Source organism: Bos indicus x Bos taurus, chromosome 27 (genome assembly GCF_003369695.1).
Source record: "Bos indicus x Bos taurus breed Angus x Brahman F1 hybrid chromosome 27, Bos_hybrid_MaternalHap_v2.0, whole genome shotgun sequence".
In the NCBI taxonomy this organism is placed as follows: domain Eukaryota; kingdom Metazoa; phylum Chordata; class Mammalia; order Artiodactyla; family Bovidae; genus Bos; species Bos indicus x Bos taurus.
Genome location: NC_040102.1, coordinates 41,236,012 through 41,258,953, shown reverse-complemented (window position 1 = coordinate 41,258,953; position 22,942 = coordinate 41,236,012). Strand labels below are relative to the sequence as shown.

The 22,942-nt window shown below is 49.1% G+C and overlaps 1 protein-coding gene across 8 annotated transcripts in view; it reads right to left on the bottom strand.

Moving 5' to 3' along the window:
- Positions 1-22,942, bottom strand: part of THRB (thyroid hormone receptor beta) — a 437,396-nt gene that overhangs the window by 103,634 nt on the left and 310,820 nt on the right. For all 8 annotated transcript variants that reach the window (XM_027530213.1, XM_027530212.1, XM_027530210.1 and 5 more), the window contains exon 3: positions 12,881-12,944. In XM_027530213.1, coding sequence (XP_027386014.1) covers positions 12,881-12,902 — 22 coding nt within the window. In that variant the 5' untranslated portion in view covers positions 12,903-12,944. The remainder of the gene's footprint in view (positions 1-12,880; positions 12,945-22,942) is intronic.

The window sequence follows — 22,942 nt, the reverse complement described above, 5'->3', positions numbered from 1 at the left end:
AAATGAGACACTGCAGTCCGCTGGTCAGACGTGACTGCAGATGCAGCGGGCTTGTCGTTCCTGGGTGAGTATGACGAGTCACCAACAAGAGCAGAGCACCGCTGATCATGTCTCAGTTTGTCCCTGTTCACCCTAGATTGCTGTTTAGTTGCTAAGTTGTGTCTGACTCTTTTGCAATCCCACAGACTATAGCCCACCAGGCTCCTCTGTCCGTGGGATTTCCCAGGCCAGAATACTGGAGTGGGCTGCCACTTCCTTCTCCGGGGGATCTTCCTGACCCAGGGACTTAACTCGTGTCTCCTGCATTGGCAGGAGGATTCTTTACCACTGAGCCACCTGGGAAGCCTGGAACCTTAGATTAATGGTGATATGTTAGATGTCTTTTGTAGGTCCTCAGAGGAAATGCCAGAATGTTATAAATGTTAGAATGAATGTTAGAAAACATTTCCCCAAAGACATGTGGAAAACATGTGGAAAAAAAACACACCCTGCTAGATGGGTGATTGCTAAGTTTCTGTGTATATCAGAATCACTTGAAGAGCCAGTAAGGAACCCAGAGGCCCAGGTCCTTGTCATTACCTAAGCTGTAGGAATGGAGCTGGTTTTGCCTTTTTTTATAACCAAAATTTCCAATGATTCTGATACCTCACCACCAAGTTTGAGAACACCTGTTCTTTTCTCAACACTTAGATGTGCACTAGAGGAGTTAAAAAAAACACAAAGATGCCAGAGGCTCCACTCTAGACCCAGTGGGCTGGACTCTCTCAGGCAGAGGGTGGGCATTGGTATTTTCAAATAGGTGACTAGGGTGGGCAGCCTGGGCTGAGACCCACTGTGTCCAGATTGAGGTTCTCAGACTGAGTTATGCTTCAGAAGCACCTGGACAGTTTTAAAAGAACACTGGATCTTGAGTCCACACCTAGACAGTCTGATTAGGTTGGCCTGGGGGTGCCATGAGCATCGAGATCTTACAAAGCTCCCAGGGGGACTGGCATGTGCATGCAGATCGAGCAGGACAAGGCTGTCTGTCCTCCACCAAAGAGGGGACTCTGCTTTGATAAGTGGAGGGCAAACTGCTTAACCCAGCTTCCATGGAAACTCATTATAAACACACATCTTAGCATGATAAAGAGTAAGAACTTCAGTTAAGAAAAACAAAATGAGACCTCAGTAACCCTGGGGGTTCAGATGGTAAAGAATCCACCTGCAATGCAGGAGACCCAGGTTTGATCCCTGGGTCAGGAAGATCTCCTGGAGGAGGGCATGGCAACCCACTCCAGTATTCTTGCCTGGAGAATCCCATAGACAGAGGAGCCTGGTGGGCTACAGTCTATGGGGTCGCAAAGAGTTAGACATGACTGAACGACTAACACTTTTGCTTCACTCCAATGTAATGTAAACCCCACTATTACCTTCTTTTTTGTTTCTCCACAAATTAATTATTGTCTTTAACTCCAAAAACAAAATAGTGGGCAATCAAAAGCTCTGTAAGATTGGACTTTTAAAAGGTTATATGGTGAGAAAAATGTCTTTTAAAGTAACTCTCTGCGTGGCAGCGTTTTAAAGATATACTTGGAAAGCAATGGTGGGACTTCCAAGGCAGTCCAGTGGTTAAGACTGTGCTTTCGAGACACATGTACCCCAGTGTTCATCGCAGCACTGTTTACAATAGCTAGCACACGGAAGCAACCTAGATGTCCATCGACAGATGAATGGATAAGGAAGTTGTGGTACGTATACACAATGGAATATTACTCAGCTATTAAAAAGAACCCATTTGAGTCCGTTCTAATGAGTTGGACAGATTGCCTGATGAACTATGGGTAGAGGTTCATGACATTGTACAGGAGACAGGAATCAAGACCATCCCCAAGAAAAAGAAATGCAAAAAAGCAAAATGGTTGTCTGAGGAGGCCTTACAAATAGCTGTGAAAAGAAGGGAAGTGAACAGCAAAGGAGAAAAGGAAAGATATAAGCATCTGAATGCAGAGTTTCAAAGAATAGCAAGGAGAGATAAGAAAGCCTTCCTCAGCGATCAATGCAAAGAAATAGAGGAAAACAATAGAATGGGAAAGACTAAAGATCACTTCAAGAAAATTAGAATAAATAAATTTAAATAAAAAAAAAGAAAATTAGAGATACCAAGGGAACATTTCATGCAAAGATGGGCTCAATAAAGGACAGAAATGGTAGGGACCTAACAGAAGCAGAAGATATTAAGAAGAGGAGGCAAGAATACTCAGAAAAACTGCAAAAAAGATTTTCACCACCTGGATAATCACAACGGTGTGATCACTCAACTAGAGCCAGACATCCTGGAATGTGAAGTCAAAGGGGCCTTAGGAAGCATCACTACAAACAAAGCTAGTGGAGGTGATGGAATTCCAGTTGAGCTACTTCAAATCCTGAAAGATGATGCTGTGAAAGTGCTGCACTCAATATGCCAGCAAATTTGGAAAACTCAGCAGTGGCCACAGGACTGGAAAAGGTCCGTTTTCATTCCAATCCCAAAGAAAGGCAGTGCCAAAGAATGCTCAAACTACTGCACAATTGCACTCATCTCACACGCTAGTAAAGTAATGCTTAAAATTCTCCAAGCCAGGCTTCAGAAATATGTGAACTGTGAACTTCCAGATGTTTAAGCTGGTTTTAGAAGCAGCAGAGGAACCAGAGATCAAATTGCCAACATCTGCTGGATCATGGAAAAAGCAAGAGAGTTCCAGAAAAACATCTATTTCTGCTTTATTGACTATGCCAAAGTCTTTGACATTGTGGATCACAATAAATTGGAAAATTCTTCAGGAGACAGGCATACCAGACCACCTGACCTGCCTCTTGAGAAACCTGTATGCAGGTCAGAAAGCAACAGTTAGACCTGGACATGGAACAACAGACTCGTTTCAAATAGGAAAAGGAGTACGTCAAGGCTGTATATTGTCACCCTGCTTATTTAACCTATATGCAGAGTGCATCATGAGAAATGCTGGGCCAGAGGAAGCACAGGCTGGAATCAAGATTGCTGGGAGAAATATCAATAACCTCAGATACGCAGATGACACCACCCTTATGGCAGAAAGTGAAGAATTAGAAAGCCTCTTGATGAAGGTGAAAGAGGAGAGTGAAAAAGTTGGCTTAAAGCTCAACATTCAGAAAACGAAGATCATGGCATCCGGTTCCATCACTTCATGGGAAATACATGGGGAAACAGTGGAAACAGTGGCTGACTTTATTTTTGGGCTCCAAAATCACTGCAGATGGTGATTGCAGCCATGAAATTAAAAGACGCTTACTCCTTGGAAGGAAAGTTATGACCAACCTAGACAGCATATTGAAAAGCAGAGACATTACTTTCCCAACAACTGTCCATCTAGTCAAGGTTATGGTTTTTCCAGTGGTCATGTATGGATGTGAGAGTTGGACTAAAAAGAAAGCTGAGCACCGAAGAATTGATGCTTTTGAACTGTATGTAGTGTTGGAGAAGACTCTTGAGAGTCCCTTGGACTGCAAGGAGATCCAACCAGTCCATCCTAAAGGAGATCAGTCCTGAATATACATTGGAAGGACTGATGATAAAGCTGAAACTCCAATACTTTGGCCACCACATGCGAAGAGCTGACTCATTTGAAAAGACCCTGATGCTGGGAAAGATTGAAGGCAGGAGGAGAAGGGGATGACAGAGGATGGGATGGTTGGATAGCATCACCAACTCAATGCACATGGGTTTGGGTGGACTCCAGGAGTTGGTGATGGAGAGGGAGGCCTGGTGTGCTGCGGTTCATGGGGTTGCAAATAGTCGGACACGACTGAGTGACTGAACTGAACTGAATGAGTTGGATGAAACTGGAGCCTATTATACACAGTGAAGTAAGTCAGAAAGAAAACCACCAATACAGTGTATTAACACATATATATGGAATTTAGAAAGATGGTAATGATGACCCTATATGCAAGACAACAAAAGAGACACAGATGTAGAGAACAGACTTTTGGACTCTGTGGGAGAAGACGAGGGTGGGATGGTTTGAGAGAATAGCATCAAAACATGTATATTACCACATGTGAAACAGATGAACAGTCCAAGTTCAATGCATGAAGCAGGGCACTCAAAGCCGGTGCTCTGGGACAACACAGAGGGATGGGGTGGGGAGGCAGGCAGGAGGGGGTTCAGGACGGGGGGACACATGTACACCCATGGCTGATTCATGTCAATGTATGGCAAAAACCACTACAATATAGTAAAGTAACTAGCCTCCAAATATAATAAATAATTTTATTTTTTTTAAAGACTCTGTGCTTGCACTGCAAAGTGCTCAGGTTCAATCCCTGGTCAGGGAATCGAGATTCCACATGTGGCATGGCATGGGAAAAAAGTAAAAAATAAAGAAATAAACAAGGCAATGGTGATGGAAATGTAATGGAAATAAATCGAAAAGAAAAAAAATGAGACTTCATAACTAAAGTCATTTAACCCACAGTTTACTACGATTTGAGAGCAGAGTGTCCAAACACTCAACTGTCTGCCATAGTGACCTTGGGCAGGTGACTTCACTGTGGTCCCCTTTGCCTGCTGATGTATGAAGTGTGAGGGCTGGAGGGATAACTCCCAGCTCTGCATCTGCACCACGACAGATGCGCCTGCATCCCACAGGCTGGACAGCTGGACGTCTGCTCTAGGTTTCCCTTCTACAGCACAGAAAATTCCAGAGCAAGAATGTCAAGATGGCCATGACTTAAAAGCCAAGAGGGATAAAACATGAGCCTGGGACTGTCAGCTGGGGGTGGCACAGAAAAGTAACTCTTGGCTCATTTCAAACAAAAATACATCATGTGTTCATTAGGGGCCAAATTACTGCTGGGAAAAAAACGACTTTCAGTTCTTTTGAAGGACTTTGGGAGAACAGGGAGGAAGATCCGTCCTGAAAGAACAGGACTCTGCCAGGTTAGGGTTGATATTTGTGACCATCAGCAGAAGCTGAGTTGAGAGCTGTGGGCAGTTCCTGGTTACGGGGGAGCAGAGATGAATTTGTCAGGATGGCGGATGCTGAGGGGAGATTGGCGACAGTGGGGTGGGGCAGGGAGAGAGGGCCAGGTGTGGGGGTCTAGAAGACAAATATTGTAAAGGGGCTTCTGGGCAGCAGTACAGGAGTTGCTGAACAGGAAATACATTTTTCCTTTACTCTCATGTTCCCACCTTTCAATTCATAAAGTCCCCCCCCCCTTCTTTTTAACATGTCATCTTTCTGACCCCCCTCTGGCTGCAGCTCAAATTTGGAAAGTGGTCCAGAAGCAAATGTCTTTGGGTGCCCAGGAAATTTTGAGGGAAGGTTTTCATGAATCTGGCTGAATTTGGTGAGATGTCATGAATTTGGTTTCCTTCACAAAGTCCCGTATTTTTCGGGAGGAAGTCTCTCTTCTGGGAGCAGTTCAGGAAGTTAAGGAGGTGAGGGATGGGAGGGAGACAAGAGACCGAGTCCAAGAGGCCAGCTCTTCCTCAGGAGCATGATGGACCAAGGTCCAGCGTCCTGTATCCATTCCTATTGTAGAAAGTGTCACTGTGCCTCCTAGTCCCTGAGAAAAAGTATTTGCTATCGTGTTAAAGAAAAGAATGTGTGAGCTGCACAGAAATTCTCTTTCTGTGTGTGAAGGGTTTTTTATTTTTTATTTTTGGCTGCAGGGCATGCAGGACTTCCCCAAGCCAGGATGGAACCCGTGTGTGTGGGTGTGTGTGTGTGTGTATGTGTATGTGTGTGTGTGTGTGTGTGTGTGTGTGTGTATGTGTGTGTGTGTGTGTGTGTGTGTGTGTGTGTGTGTGTGTGTGTGTGGTTTCCCTGATTTTCCCTTGTTATGGTGGAACCTGGAGGGAACCTAGAGCTGAGGTGCTGGTCTCCTCTCTTCGAGAGGCGGGACAGCCGGCAGGGGCTCTCACTCTTCTGTTTGGTGTGTGATGGGGGAAAATGTAAAATGATAAGCAGTCATGGTTTTCCATTTGTTTCTCAGGTGAGCTCCTTAGACAGGAAGCTCTGTTTTGCTGAGCGGGGTCTCAGAGGGGGACGGACACCGGAGAAGCGGTGTGAGGGGCCACCCTCTCCGGAGGGAGTGGGCCAGTGGAGAAGGGGCGGTGTGGGGGCGGGGCTCCTGGCTGGGGGCGGGGCTCCCGGCTTGAAGGGGCGGGGCTCCTGGCTGGGGGCGGGGCTCCCAGCGTGGGGGCTGGACTCCTGGCTCCGGGCGGGGTCTGCAGTCCCCCCATTTCCCTGGGGCTTCCGCAGCTACCTGAGGAGTGAAGAGAAGAGATGGATGGGGAGGGTTTTAATTTAAAAGGTCTCTGTGATTCGTCTGCTGCAGCCTCCTCCTTGCCCTCAACGTATTTGGGAAGCCTGGCGTTTCCTTTCTTGCTGACCTGTGGTGAGATTTTGGTTGCTTTGAGGAGGGGACCCATGCTTCCTTGGTGATCAGTGGTAAAGAATCCACCTGCCAATGAAGCAGACCCACGTTCGATCCCTGGGTAGGAAAGATCCCCTGGAGAAAGAAATAGCAACCTGCTCTCGTATTCTTGCCTGGAGAACCCCATGGAACCTGGCGTGCTACAGTCCATGGGGTGGCGACCTGTCAGACAGGACTTAGGGACTGAACAACAGCAACCACAATCACCATCATGCTGGAGAGGGGGCAAGAGGCCCCATTGCTTCCTGGGCTAAATACCCAAGAGATAAAAGCCAGGTTTCCATTTGTGATTGGCACCAGGAGACATAAGAGACACGGGTTCAATTCCTGGGTCAGGAAGATGCCCTGGAGGAGGAAATAGCAACCCACTCCAATATTCTTGCCTGGAGAATCCCGTGGACAGAGGAGCCTGGTGGGCTGCAGTCCATGGGGTCACTAAGAGTCAGACATGACTTAACACACACATACAACAACCACCTCCGACAGCAGAGCTAGCTATCTGGGCAAATTGATATTTTTCTTTCTCCAAAACTATCTGTGGCCACATTGTCATGTGTGTAGCTGGCTCTCTGAAATCTGAGGCCATGTTTTATTTTTGACCACGACTGGGGAAACAGGAATTCAGAAGAAAATGCACTAAGGCTTCAGATGCCCCTTCCGAATAATTACACCAGGAGTGCATAACCGGACAGTTCAAGCTCCTGGTTCACGGAGCAACGTGGGGAAGGAAGCGAAGCCACGTCTGGCCTCTGTGCACGGCCCTTGCTGGGAGTGCAGACCTGGGTGTGGCTGTCCTGACTTTGGCAGGAGGGACAGACGGACGGCCAGCTCTGCCAGGTTTCCCCGCCCTGCCCTCTGAGGCTAGGGCCAGGGTGCCATGGGGGTGTGGTTGGTGCATAAAGGGTGCTTGTTGAGATAACCTTCCCCCTTAACCAGTCATGCCTGTGTCTAAGTGGAAAGAAGTATGTGTTGGAGTAGAAGTACTAACACATCCCAAGGACCCACTGAGTTCTGCCCCAAGAGATTTCTTAGCTGGAGAACAGAGGCAGAAGTCCTAAAATGACACCTCATTAGAGCTCCCTGTATCTAAACTGGAAGTTTCTGTTTGTCAGGAATGTCATAGCATCACGTTCACAGCTCACCTGTAAACGGTACAAAATAGAAATTATACACACCAAGAAAGAGAGAGAAAAGAATTAAGCAAACGGGATAAAAGGTTAACATTGGAGGACTCTGGGTATTCTCTGAACTCATCTCACAAACTTTCTGTTAGTGTGAAATTACTTCAAAAGAAGACACATTTTTAAAAGGTCAAATATTGCCATAAACAAAAAGGAGAGATGGATACTGAAATGGGAAAAAGTTTTGTAGCATTTATGACATGATAAATTAAATCCTTAATATATAAATTATAAGAAAAAGACTAACAGTACAATAGAAAAGTTACAAAAGAAGACATTTAAGTGGCCAGTTGTGTGTGTGTGTGTGTGTGTGTATAGTCAAATCTATTATTAATAAGAAACATGTAAAGTTTTGGAAAACTTTGATACAAACTATGATAAAACTTTGCCTAATTAATTGCCTTTCTCAAAAGTAAACTACTGAAAATCCCCAAAGTTAGAGGGTATGTGATTAAATGGACATTGCACTGCTGTTTGGTCCAGTAACCTGGCTACAATTTGTCAATAGAAAAGGTTTTTAAAGATGTTCAGTTCCTTTGACCCAGAATTTTATTTCTTTCTTTTTTTTAACTTAGGAGAATCTATCCTGTGAAAATAATGATTGATGTCAAATTATTTATACTGAGGTTCATTATAACATTATTTATAATAACATTATATTAAAAGCCAGACATGTAGGGTCTGTATCACTGTTTTATGGGTCACTAAGTAGCTGTGAACAGAATTTTATTTTAGAAGAGCATTTATATTGATGGGAAATGCTAACAACATGCAAGCTGTTAGCATTTGCTCTCTCTGAGTGGTGTCCTTATCTGGCTGTGAACAACCTCTGACCCTGTGAGGGGGTAACCTACAGAGGTCACAGAGGTCACAGGACAGGAGCTCATCTGTGGTTCCATCTCTGAAGGGATGGAGTGGTCATCAGGGAGAGTCTACACTAAGACGGACACCTTGGAAAATGCCATGGGCTTCACAATAAAACCCTAGTGGCTCAGACAGTAGACAGTCTGCCTGCCATGCAGGAGACCCAGGTTCGATCCCTGGGTCAGGAAGATCCCCTGGAGAAGGGGATGGCAACCCACTCCAGTATTCTTGCCTGGAGAATTCCATAGACAGAGGAGCCTGGTGGGCTACAGTCCATGGGGTCACAAAGAGTCGGACACGACTGAGTGACTAGCACTTCACTTTCTTTCACGATAAAACACCGACCTTTCCCAACTTAGATGTATTGTTTGACTCATAAAAACCTATCCATTAACATAGTCTCAAAACACAAAAAACCTTTCTCCAGGGCGCCTTTTTTCTCTACACTCAACCATCAAGGTACTCATGCCTGACTTTATGAAAATGTGATTTATAGATGTTCAAATCTAAGTGCAACCTAATCTTAAGAGTGGAGGCAGAATTAGAGATGAGCTAGTCTCACTTTCTCATTTAATTGATAAGGGATTGAAGCTCTAGAGAGATTAGGTGACTTGCATGGTTATTATCTTGAATATAATAAATGCTTGTTCAAGTAATGAGAATACAAAATCCACAATGGGCAACCGGACAATGCATATGGGCCAGCAAGTTATGGGTGAAGAAACACAAGTGGCCAACAAACATGCAAAAGCATTTCAACCTCGGGAGTAGTAAGAAATGTGAATTTTCATCCTGTTTAACAAACGAGCACAAGGGCCGTGACGGAGGGTATCAGGTCAGAGTCTTCTCTGTAGGGCAGAGCGAGGCTTGCGCCCCACCTACTGCCTCTTCTGTTGCCCCCAACCTCCCCCCTACACAAGATGCTGGGGAGGTCAAAGAACGCTTCCCTTCACGCCCGCCTACATCACCAACAAATATGCTTGTTCTCCTCTTTGAAAAAGCAAACACACACAACCACAAGCGTGGAGACACTGAGGCTCTCACGGTGAACGCCCTGGGCCGAGGACCGGGGGCTCTGGTCTGTCCCATCCCGCCCTCCTCCCCTCGCCCCAGGACACACAGAATAGGATTCCCCAAGCGAGAGAAAGGAGAGGGCCAAGGTTGCCGCAGGTCAGCTGGACGCACAATGGGCCACGCAGAAGAGTCATGGGTCCCTCCGCTGGGAGGCCTGTGATTCACGGGGCAGCCTCATCGCGGGCTGACCTCCTGTCCCACCCTGACTCCCTGAACCAGCTCGGAGCACACGGAACAGCCCCTCTCCAGGCACGTTTCTGCCTCTCCAGGCACGTTTCTAGGAGTCCCAGTTCTTAGTTCCCATCTCATCAAGGCTCAAAGCCTCTCACTTGGGTATTTAAAATTACAGACATTCATATCTTAGAACCAACTCTCCGATGGTGCGAATCATGATTTTATGCAAAGTGGAGCTCATTACGACATAAATGTTAGCAGAGTCTGCTCAGATTGCCTAGGAAGCTGTGCTTAATACCAGACCAGGAAAACGGGGGTTCCCAACCCCCAGGGCCACAGGCCGGTGCTGGTTCATGGGGTGTTAGGCACCAGGAGGCGAGCAGGGGCGAGAGCAGAGCTTGGTCTGTATTCACAGCTGCCCCCGTTGTTTGTGTTAACGCATGAGGTCTGCCTCCTGTCAGCTCAGCACGATCCGACGCAGGATCATATATGATCTCCTATAGGCTCCAGGCCCTCCCAGGAAGCCCTAGTGGAAAGAACCCACCTGCCAGTGCAGGAGATGTAAGAGATGTGGGCTCGATCCCTGGGTCAGGAAGATCCCCTGGAGGAGGGCGTGGCAACCCACTCCAGTATTATAGCCTGGAGAATCCCATGGGCAGAGGAGCCTGGAGGGCTACGGTCCATGGGGTCGCAGAGTTGGACACGATGGAAGTGACTCAGCACGCAGCACTCACAGGATCGTAAAAGCATGAACGCTACTGTGCTTGAACCATCCTGAAACCATCCTTCTCCCGCCCTGGTCTGTGGAAAAACCGTCTTGCACGAAACCAGTCCCTGATGCCAAAAAGGATGGGAACCGTTGCAATAAAATATGGTATCAGGGCACTTCCTTCCTCCCCTCTAAGAATCTGTATTTTCGGAGATTTCATGTGGTCCTAATATTAAGTAGGTTAAGGCAGAGCAATGAGAACACTGCAGCAAGACATGACTCCTCTGCAGCTGATATTAAGTAGCTCCAAAAAATAAACAATTCTTCTTTTGAGTGAATGAAAAATACAGAAATTTCATAAGTGGTGTGGCTGAAGGCTTTTTTTTTTTTTTTTTCCAATCTGAAAATGCTGGTCTGCTGTTTTAGCAAAACAGATTCAATGTTCTTACTCCTGTTCAATTTAAAAATTGGTTTTCTTTTCATAAAGGTTAATTGATTTCCTGTATTGCATAACAGCGATATTGCCCATTATGTGTTTCAGACAGAAAATATGCATATTTGCCCTTTAAGTTATGCTTCTAAAGCCAGCACTTAGTTCCGATGACTTACAGCTTTATTACGGTCTCCTTTTAGATTTCTTAAAATAAACACGCAGCTCGAGACCATAGGAAAAGACAGAGGAAAAAGGACACTTTTATTTCATCCACAAACAGGGCGTCTAAAGCAATGATTTTCTCTGCTGAGCCCATTAGCATAGACTGAGCATATGTGTGTGTGGATCGATTTCTTTTGAAAATAGAACTGCCGTTCGTTTCTGTGTCATGAAGCAAATGCTGGGAAGCAAAAACTTCCTCCTCCACAGGGAGGTAATGGGTTCCAGCCCAGCCTGCAGGGACGGCATTCTGCATCCCCAGACTGGCTGAAAGCTGGCTTAATCTAGAACCATCCTACGCTGAGCCCGGAATTCCCAGCTTGGTCCTGGAGATGAGCTGGCTCAGCCTGGGGATTCTGCTCAACCAAAGACTATCCTGACTTCTAGACCAAGAGTCAGCAAACGATGGTCCTCGGGCCAATGCTGGCCTGCTGCCTGTTTTGTAAATAAAGTTTTATTGAGACACAGCCAAGCCTATTTATGTAACGCCCATGGCTTTTCATGCTACGGTGGTAGAGTTGCCCGTGGCATAGAAATGGGGCTGGGTGTGTTTTGGTCCCTGTTCCTGAGAACAAAGCTGGGAAGATGAGATGGGTTCCCAGGCCCTCACTCCCTACAGGTGTGAATCACTCTGGTGTGCCTGGGTGCTCCGTCTTTTGGCTGCTCCAGGAACTCGAGTGTGGATGGGCAGAGAGGCAGGGAATGATGTTGGAGATGTACGCTACGGGCATTTGTGAGCGTGTAAGCTTGCAGAGGGCTGAGGTCTGTGGGGACCTGCCCTGCTGCCATGGTAACCAAACAAACGTCCCAGGGTTGGGGCTAGGCTGGAAGGTGTGTTATAAACTGACAGTCCATGGCCGAGTCCAGTCAACAGATATATTTTGACTGGCCTATGGATCCTTGATTTTTTTTTAAATATGCTAACCACTTATATTTAGAAACGGGGATATTTCAGTCTAAATCTGGATTTCCAGCTTCCCTTGAAAATTTGAAATCTCTGGACACACTGGGCTCCCTCCCTGCTGTCGGTGATGGTCTGGGGTGGAGGAGGGTTTTCTCTTCGGAGAGAACCTGGCTCTCCTGTCCTGGGCGTTTGCCTTTCCCGACACCCAGCTGTTTCAGGCCTGGGTGTTTTCTGCCTGGCCGCTGGGGCCTCTGAGCTTGCAATCTCAGCTCTGTGCGTTGCACAGAGAATGCATGTTATCGCAACCTTCTGTTCCTAGGGGTGGGGAGGCATTCTTTCTCTCCTCTGCCCCTTGCTAAGAGTTTCTGGCTCACTTTGCCTTGCGTGCTTTGAACATATTCCATCCTGACTCTGCTGCTGGGTCTTCCATTTAGGAGGAGGCCTGAACTCAGCGGCCACTGAGTACATAGAGCCACTTCTTATATAATGTGAAAGGAAACGTATCGGGTGTGAGAGAACGACCCTGAGAAGGAGGGAAACTAGGCTTTCTCTGGGAATTACCATTTCCTCTCATCATGTTTCTGGTGATGCTGCATCTCACAGCTTCTGAGAAACCCGGAAGTGCGTTTGTTGGGATGTAGCCACGGGATATATTTGGGTGTTTTTCTTCCCGCCTCCCCACCCTTCATGGAAATCTTCAGTAAAAGGTAAAAGATTTATACAAGCTCAAGAGAAACTAGAACATGGATATATTTGCATTTAATAGCATTCGTTGACTTGGACATAACTGTTGCTAAGACTCAGGCTGGCCTTTCAGGAATCCTGTATGTCTCTCTGGGTGGAACAGAAAAGGAGGCACACAAAGAAAAGAAACCAGGTACCTGTCATACTGTTGGGAGTCATGGGTTAGTGATCATTCTGCGCCCCTTCTTTCACTGACATCTCCTATAGAGAAAAAGACAAGAGAAACAGCATGGGTTAGAACCTGCGCTTTCCATAAGGCTTGTGTTCCAAACAATAGCACGTGCATTAATTAGCTTGAGGTGATTTGTTAATTTCAACTCAGGACAGAGGACCGTGAAACAGGGGTGGGCTGCGTCATACACGTAAGCTTACAAGACCTTTCAACTTTCATCTCAGGGATCCTTCTATAAACATGTCTTTATAGTAATATTTCATTCAAGGTCACATGCCTATTTTCCATCTCGAGTTTTTAAGAAAGCACCAGTCGAGTGGACTTGCTGTTTTTCCCAAGAGTGGCTCAGATGTGTTAGCGTCTTCAACCCAAATCCTTGCGTCTCCAGGTGTGGCCTGTGGGGCAGCAGTGTAACATCGCTGGGAGCTTGCTAGAAATAGAAAATTTGGGTCCTCCGTCAAACCCACCCCATCAAATCTGCATTTGGACGTGATTCACGTGCACTCTTAGCCAGCCTGCTCTAGAGAACCGGATCCATGTCCTCATCTTAGGCTTTTCCTCGGTCAGTGCGGAGGCCCCTTCTCGCCGCCGGATCCGTGAGGTCCGAGGGCAGCAGGCGGAGGTGGGCTCACACGAGCGCGGGCCAGAGGCGCGGAGGATCAGGGACCAGAGGCACCGGCGGAGCGGAGCGCTGAGGGACTCACAGATGATGACCCCGGCGGTTGCTGAGCGTGGGCCGGAGCCCTTCTGCGTGCTGCCCGGGACAGAGCAGGATGAGAGCTCTTTTTCTAGAAGGGCTGCCGTATCCAGCGTCGGAGGGTGGCTCAGGCACTGTGCGGAAGCCCAGGGCGAGGATTCAAGGGCCGGCTGTCACGAGCTCGCTGTGTGATCGCGATTTCTTCACGTGCAAATGAGGAGAGGAACACCTGATCTACCTGTGTCACAAGGTTGGTGTTTTTGAGTGTAAAAAGGGTGTGAGTGAAAGTGCCGGGTAAGCACGAGTCATTGGAGGAGGGAGGGGATATCCTGAGAAGAAGACCATGGGGCCTGTGCCTGCAACCTGAGTTTATTTTCTGCGGCTTCTCCTCTCGGGCTTCCCAGGGGGTGCTGGCGGTAAAGAACCCACCTGCCAGGGCTGAAGACATGAGAGATGTGGGTTCGATCCCTGGGTTGGGAAGAATCCCCTGGAGGAGGAAATGGCAGCCCACTCTGGTATTCTTGCCTGGAGAATCCCATGGACAGAGGAGCCTGGCGGACTACAGACCATGGAGTCGCACAGAGTCGGACAGGACAGCATGCAGGCACGCATTCCTTCACTGTCTCCACGTCTGACCCCACGGCCCTGAATTCACGCTCTGATGGTCACACCTTGGTCATCACATGTTTCCGAGGCTGCCTTTCCCACTAGACTGTAAGCTCCTTGTGGCAGGCACTACATCTTTGTCATTTTTATATTTGACATGTGCAGAGTGTAAGATACAAAACAGACACTCAGGAAACACACGCTGAACAAGTGAATAAAATCAAGTGAATGACAGTTGATATGGCATGGGATGGGATCCCTGAACTGGCGTCTGGTACAAGAGTGAGGATTAACTACTAGGGTAACACATTCTTGCTGCCGATGGACACTTCAAGGGTCGCCAGCCACAAGCCCGTGCTGTCTCCTTCAACTGCCAGCTGTGCCGGGAATCAGAGAACCAGGTTCTGAGAGCCCCTGAGCTCAGATCACACCTCTAGAAGCGACTGTCCAGACCTCTTGTTCTTAGAGACGGAGCCACCCTTAACCCCCTCCCACCCTGCAGACACAGCCACGTCCTAACTGGATGCAGCTCCTGAATGTTCTGGGGGAGGATGAAGAACTTGTCTCTGCTGGGCCAGCCGGAGTGCTCCACCTAGCTTCTGGGGGATGTTTGGAGACAGGAAGAGAAAGAGAGAGGAAGGGGGAAGGTTGTGTATTCCATCTTTGGGGGCAGAAGTTTGTAAATATCTATTTATTTTTAGCCGTGCTGGGTCTTCGTTGCTCGGTGGGCTTTCTCTGGCTGCAGCAAGCAGGGGCCACTTTCTGGTTGTGGAGGGTGGACTCCTTGTTCCGGGGGCTTCTCTCATGGAGCGCAGGCTCTGGGCGTGCCAGCTCCGTGGTCTCAGCTCGCTGGCTGAGTTGCCCCATGGCATGGGGGATTTCCCCGGAACAGGGATCCGACTCCTGTCCTCTGCAATGGCAGGCAGATTCTTAACCACTGGACCACCAGGCAAGTCCCTGTGGTGGCAGAATTTATCAGAAGCTAAAACTCTCAGACTGCCTGAGGCCATGTCTCTTGGCCACTAGGCAAAAGCCTGAACGTGAGAGAGAATACGGGCATGACATTCACCGAATACCGCAGGGATGAGAAAGCCCTCTGGTCTGGAACCCCTGCCTGCACGTCTCCTGGAGGCCCAGCTGTGTCCCCCACCCCCTCAACCCTCCTGAGCAAGACAGACATCACCCAGGCTGGGTCCAGGTAGATCTCCGCCCCGTGCCACCAAAGGGATCCCGACTGATAACACCCATATCAAAACACAGCCTTAATACAAATGTGTCAGAAGAGTTCTGTGTCCTTTTAAGCATCTTGAAGGTGAAGCTACAAAATCCCAGTTATATTCTTGCTATACAAACACTTTAAAAATAGCTCTCTTTTAAAAACTTCAATAGAACAGCATAGGAACTGTAGAAAGTTATTGTATGTGAAGCAGAAAGTAGCCCGGACGAGGAAAAACATCTTATTAAGGCTTAAAATATACTGTCACCACCATGAGATTCAGTCCTGATTTTGCTCTTTAGCACTGTTTTCCTTCTACTGTAGCACCAACAGCACATTCCTGCTCTTTGCTGTGCACCTGAAACTAACACAACACTGTAAATCAATTATACGCCAATAAAAAGTAATCACTCCCGTTCCAGTTACCAGAGCACTTTAGCGTCGCCACACTATACTGTGGGTGCTGTGCCCTGCCTAGTCGCTCAGTCGTGTCTGACTCTGCAACCCCGTGGACTGCAGCCCGCCAGGCTCCTCTGTCCATGGGATTCTCGAGGCAGGAATACTGGGGTGGGCTGCCATTTCCTTGTCCAGGGGATCTTCCTGACCCAGGGATCGAACCCAGGTCTCCTGCATTGCATGCAGATTCTTTATCATCTGAGCCACCACAGAAGCAATATAGTGCACTGTTTCCATTTTCCCAGCACGAATACATTCCTGTACTTTGCTGTATACCTGATACTAACACAGCACTGTACCTCAATTATGCTTCAGTAAAAAACAACACATTCCTGTTATCACGATAGCACTTTAGTATGACTACACTATACTATACTGGTACCATTCCTAGAGTATTAATAGTATACTCCATTCCTATTACTACAGCACTTTATTACTGCACTAAACTGTTAATACTCCTGTAGCATTAATAGTGTATTTCTGTTCCTATTCCTACAGCACTCTAGCGTTTCATATTATTTGGTGCTGATTTCCTGCAACGAGCTCTCAAGCTTTAGATGGTGGCTAAACGCTCTGAGCAGGCAGGCACCCTAGGGATGCTCTGGGGTCGCCCCCGGCACGGGGAGGGTCTCAGCCCGTGCTCTGTGCAGAGGGGGACGCACAGAACCTCCCCTCCGGAGCCATCCCAGGGATCACGTTATCCAAGGAGGAAAACAAGTCAAAGAGCTTGAAGAGGAAGGAAGCCGAGTGTTTCACTTGTGGGAAAGTGGAAAGAGCTTGGGGCTTCTCCCTGGGAGGGTGATGGGCGTGGGGAGGAGGTGGGGGGCGATGTGAGCAGAACTGACCACAGTGCCGCCCAGGCCACCGTTACAAGAGGCCCGCTGCTCCCGGGAAGAGGGGCCTCTAGCGAGACCCAGTGAGGGTCTGCAAGCTGCCCCTCAGAGCTGAGGGTCTGCAAGCCGCCCGGCGGAGCTGAGGATCCCTTGACGGCCACAGCATTTCAGCACCGAGTGTGCCTTTAGCTTAGTCTCTAGTGAACCGCTGCTGAACCTGAACATTCCTTTCCCATGAGACATTCATTTGTTTGACTGGTTAGCCCAAAGGGCTAACGGAGGGTCAACTCTGTCCAGGCGCTGCCCCAGGCTTTGTCCAAAGACAGCACTTAAGCCTGTCCATGTGGAGCTTCCAATCTACCAGAGGGAGAGAACTGCACTACACCAGTGAAACGTGCAGACAGGTTTCACCTGACGTGTCTTCTTCAGGGCAGACTGGGCCACGAGGGAAGAAGTCATTTTTACTGGGGGCAATCTGGGAAGGCTCCTTGGTGGAGGTGACCCGGTATCTGAAGACTCTTCTTTATGACAGGCCTCTCCCCAGCAAAGGATTTAGTGCTTTATTCTCCTCCCTTTGCCCCTGAGGTCCATGAACCTCTCTGCAAGAAACAAGCCTTGTGTAGAAAAACTAGAAAATTCCCTCAAATCATACAGGTTGAAGCAGGGAAGTGATCCAAAGCTATCTGAGTTTTAAAAATTTCTCAGTGGCTGCTGAGTGATAGCAGATCAGCCAGGAAGCCGTGCTAGGTCTGGGGGAGAGAGGAAGGGAGCTGGGACTTGGTGGGTGATGGTGAAGGTGCTGATAGGAGAGTGACTCTCATGACATTTAAGAGGTAGAAACGAGAAGACACGGAGATTAACGTGACATGAGTATTTAATCCAGAGATAAACAGTGGGGATGCAAACAGGTTCACCCCAGAGGCCCTGGGCGCTCATGGAGTTTACAGGCCGTTTTACAAGCTGCGGGAAGGCAGATGCCGCCCACAAAGAGTGGCTGAAAATCCAAGCCACACGACCCGTGTGCCAGGAGGCGGCGCCGAGAGTGGCTGGGGGCCGGGACCTCCTCTGCCTGCTCCACCATTCCCTGTCCTAGCCCAGGGGCCCCCGGGGCGAAACATTCCCCTTGGAGGGAAGGAAAAAGTGGGCCTTCTCCCCTCAAACACACGAAATGCGTTTATATTTTAAAAATACACATGATGGAACGTTGCCATCTGGAACTCCGAAACTGAAAAGAGAGTGGGATTATTATGGACATATGATAGCCCTTCTGTGTGGAGTCTAAAAAGAAAAGATACAAAGGAACTTACAAAATGGAAAGGGGCTCGTGGACTTAGAAAGCGAACTTATGGTTGCTAGGGTGAAGGGAGAGTTAGGGACTTTGAGAAGGTCATGTACATATTGGTCAAGGCCATATTGGAAATGGATGAACAGTAAGGACCTACTCTACAGCACAGGGAACTCTGCTCAGTGTCACGTGGCAGCCTGGATGGGAGGGGAGTTGGGGGAGAATGGATACACGTGTAGGTATGGCTGAGTTCCTTCACTGCTCCCCTGAAACTATCACGACATTGTTAATCGGCTAAACCCCAATACAAAATAAAAAGTTTAAGGTTAAAAAAAAAATTAGGTTTAGGGACTTTGGAAGACTCTGGGTCCACGCCTCCCCTGTGGGCTTGGGGACTGCGGACAGACTATGCCGCATGGGGTTCCTGGTAGCTCAGACAGGAAAGAATCTGCCTATAATGCAGGAGACCTGAGTTCAATCCCTGGGTCAGGAAGATCCCCTGGAGGAGGACATGGCAACCCACTCCAGTATTCTTGCCTGGAGAATCCCACAGGCAGAGGAGCCTGGCGGGCTACAGTCCACAGAGTTGGAGAATTTCAGTGAGTCAGTGGGTGGAGGACGGGGGCAGAGGTGCTGCTGGGCCTGGCGGAAGGGGACTGTCCCTGCTCTGGCAAAGAAGACGCAGAGGCAGAGCAAACACACAAAGGGCACACAGCCTGCCCGGGGCTGCCTCTGTTCTCAGGGCCAAGGAGCCTCTCAGGAGAGAACCAGCGTCTCTATTATGCAATAAAGAGGTGCATGCATTCCACGCTCGGGGGTACTCCATCCTTAACACTCCCTAACAGAGCCCCTCAACATTCTCCTCTAGAGCTCCATTCCTTTAGCTTAGTGGATCTCGACTATTTGGGGGTGTGGTCTACTCAAGGAACATATGAAGGACACAGACAGACAGATCAGTGTTTATTTTCGTGGGCTCCGCAGACATACATACACACAACCCGTCAGCAGATGCCACACGACGCTCCAGCTGCAGACCGTGATCCCCGTTAAAACGCAGACACGCATGGAAAAGACGTAAACTGAATACGAAAAGAAAAGTGAAAGTGAAAGTGAAGTTGCTCAGTCGTGTCCGACTCTGCGACCCTGTGGACTGTAGCCCACCAGGCTCCTCCGTCCATGGGATTCTCCAGGCAAGAGTACTGGAGTGGGTTGCCATTTCCTTCTCCAGGGGAATCTTCCCGACCCGGTATCGAACCTATGTCACCCGCATTGCAGGCAGACGCTTTAACCTCTGAGCTACTTGCAAAGAATGAAAAGGAGATCTGAGAGCTGATTTTGGTGCATAGCAAAGAGGACAGGGCCTCCCAGCAGCAGATTCCTTTGTGGGTGAAAGGAGAATGGTTTCTGAGAAGCAAGACTGGAGGCTGAAGAGGCCCCTCATCTGAGGCCCTGGTCCAGGGCTGCCTCATCCACGACCTCAGAAACCAACCCAAGTCCTAGATCGTTTGAGATGAACCACTCATGTTGCCTGCCCCTGGGGAGCAGACCAACCCTGAACCTTCGGGGCAGCAGAGCTGAACAGGAGGGAGAAAGGTACATTTGGAGGCTTGGGGGAGAATGTGATGATTCTGTCTGCAAGATGGGACCTTGGATGTTGGCTTTAAAAAGGAAGCCAGGAACCTTCCCGGCAGGGGACCAGGTGTGGCCTGTGAACGGCAGGAGTAGAAGGCACTGCATCCTGGCACAGGGGCAGTGATGCCGGGTGGGGTTGGGCCACTGTGGGAGGTCCTTCGGGGAGTGACCTGACTTGAGAAGCTAACTCTGCCTCGGTGCCGAGGAGCCTGATCCCTTTGGTGGCACCTGCTGGCAGGGGGTCATCGCTACCCTCCTGTCTCAGTGTCCAAAGTCACCAAATTAGACCAGAGAGAACCCCGCCTTGTCAGAGGCCCCAGCCTTGACTGCACGCCCTGTGTCCCCTGGTGGATCCTTTCGTCCTTATCAAAACCACAACCTTGAAGGGACAACCGTGCAAACTCCCCCAGGGAGAAGTCTTTCCACAAAGACTGCGTGAGTCATTGCTTATAGAGTCTGCATGTTATGAAAATGGAACATGCATCACCATGGTGGAGAAGAATATAGAAAAGAATGTATACCCACGCATAACTGAATCATGCTGCTGTACAGCAGCAGTTAACACGACTGTAAGCCAGCTATGCGCCAATAAAATAAATGAGACACGCGCCCCCCTCACGGCTCCACGGCTGCCTTTTCTGGGGAGGGTGTTTGCAGTCCTAGCTCGCTTCTCCTTGGCCTCAGGGCATCTGGACAGTGAGTTATGCACGGTCATCTGTTGTGTCCTCTGGGGGTGCTTCCCGGCCCGCCCAAGGAAGCTGAGAGCGGGCCGCGCGGGGTGGGCAGGGGTCCCGTCCACAGGCAACTCTCTCGGCTTGGTTTACAAGGTCAGATGCTCGAGTCTCGGGCTAGCACAGGCTCCAGACTGAGACGGCGAATCCCGGGGAGGTTCTCAGTGCTGGACCGACCGGCGCTCACGTCGCTGACGTGGGGACACCCTGGGCTTCCCCTGCAGAATGCCATCAGAGGCTGCGGAGACGTGAGGAAGGCAGCAGCTCGGGGTGTGTCGTGAGGGTGTGTGTGGACGGCCAGGGAGGTGTTGACTAGGTCTGTGGGGCGCCAGGCACCACGGGGGTTTGTGGGGCCAGTGTCCTTCCCAGCCTCACGCTGGCCTGGCCCCCCACCACCTGTCTCTGGGTCTGGAGTCACGGCTGGGGGGAGGCTGTGTCCTCCAAGGGGGTTGCACCCACCTGGAAGGCAGGGTGGTCACCACTCTCCCTCTCTCCCCGCTGGAGTGTCTGATTTTGACCCTGATGTTTGGGAATCGTTTGTAGGAACAAGCCCAGTCCCAAGTATGGCGAACAGACACCTGGGCTGAGAGCCATTCTGGATGGCTTTGAGTCTCAGGTTGCAGTCTGCACATTTTGGCTGGGTGTCTTAACTCTCCGAGCCACCTTTGTCAATTGAGACCACCGTCCCTCAACCCTTCAGGTTATGATGAGGACCAGGGAACTTGAAAATGTTTTGTAAATTTAAAAAGTCAGACACCGACCCACGGTGTTGGCAGGATGTCTTCATTATTTTATCTATTTATTCTGGGGTGGCGCTGCACGACATGTGGGATCTTAGTTCCCTGACCAGGGATTGAACCCGTGTCCCCTGCAGTGGAAGCTTGGAGTCTTAAGCACTGGACTGCCAGGGAAGTCTCTCTCTTTGTTATTATAGTCACTACCATCAACACCCGTTCATCCCCTGGCCAGCCCCAGTCGTGGTGGGAGACTGGAGCTATTATCTGGCTGCTAGGGGCGCCCTGTCTCCAGGCAAGTATACTGGAAAGAGCATACTCGCAAAGAGTCGGACACGACTGAGTGACTTCACACTCAGGGGTGCCCCAAGGTGGGTTGAAAAGATGTAATATCAAATGATGCCCACCTCCTGAGACCCCAACATAAAACGGAGGTGGAATTGCTCCTGTCTCATCTTCCCAGATTGAATTTTACTTTCTGTGAATTTTTTTTCTCTTTCAAGTTCATTTAAAATTGTTACAGGGATCCAGGAAGGTTTGGTACACAGGTGAATCTGTAGCTACTTTTACAGCATCCCAAATGCAGGCCCAGTAGTCCTTTCCTGAGGTCTTTGCATTTTAATAGTGAGTCTAGGATCCAATGAAGTGAATGCATAACGGTTGAATTTCTGATGATTGTCATTAACTTAAGCACTCACAGAGAAGAGACGGCCAGGCTATTCAAGCCATACAACACTGTGACCCACCGTTTCCACTTGGGAGTGTAGTATGACAAGATCAGTGCAAGGGGACATCCCTGGTGGTCCAGTCTCCACACTCCCAATGCCCGGGGCCCGGCTTCCACCCCTGGTCCGGGAACTAGATGGCACATGCCCCAGCTAAGAGTTTAAAGGTCACTGCTAAAGAGATCCCGCCAGCCGCAGCTAGGACCTGGTGCAGACAGATAGGTAGGTGAACATTAAAAGTAGGACACCTCTCTCAATGACAAACTCCCTAGAGTATAATGACTGTCCGCCTCAGACATGGTGGTTACCTGGTTCTGTGTCCACAAGTTCGGAGAGGCCTCACACACATTCTTCTAGCCAACACTTACCCAGCAGCTAGGGCTTCCCTGGTGGCTCAGACAGGAAAGAGTCTGCCTGCAGTGTGGGAGACCTGGGTTCGATCCCTGGGTCGGGAAGATCCCCTGGAGAAGAGAACGGCCACCCACTCCAGTGTTCTGACCTGGAGAATCCCACGGACAGAGGAGCCTGGTGGGCGACAGTCCATGGGGTCACAAAGAGTCGGACACAACTGAGTGACTAAGCACAAACACAGACATTAAAATAAAAAACAAACAAACAAAAAAACACCCTGAAATTCAGTACAAGGAAAATATTTACAAAGCCAGCACTGGTAGACTAGGGATTAGGTTGATTAAAATGGAACATGAGACTGTGAGTTACTTAATTAAAACGTCGGCAATAGTAGCAGCTCTGCCCTGTGATGGGGCCCAGGTGTTTGTCCCAGGGCATCGCCCCTTGGAGAGCGGGCTGGGAGAAGTCCTCCGCTGGGCTCTGTAGGAGCCAAGGGCCCCGCGTCAGGGAGGCATCAGGGCACTCCCGGTGGCAAGCCTACAACTCCCTTTTCTGATTTACGGCAGTCACCGGAAGCGTTTCTCCTCCAGGCCTAACACAACACAGCCAGGCTCTGCGGTTGAAACTGAGCTCAAATGGCTGTGGCTGATTTTTCAGTTCTTGGTAAAATGATTTTAACTCAAGTGCAACCATCTCATTCCAGGGCTCATTCCTACTCTTCCTTTTAATCTATGTCCACACCAAATCACAGCTCCAGTACT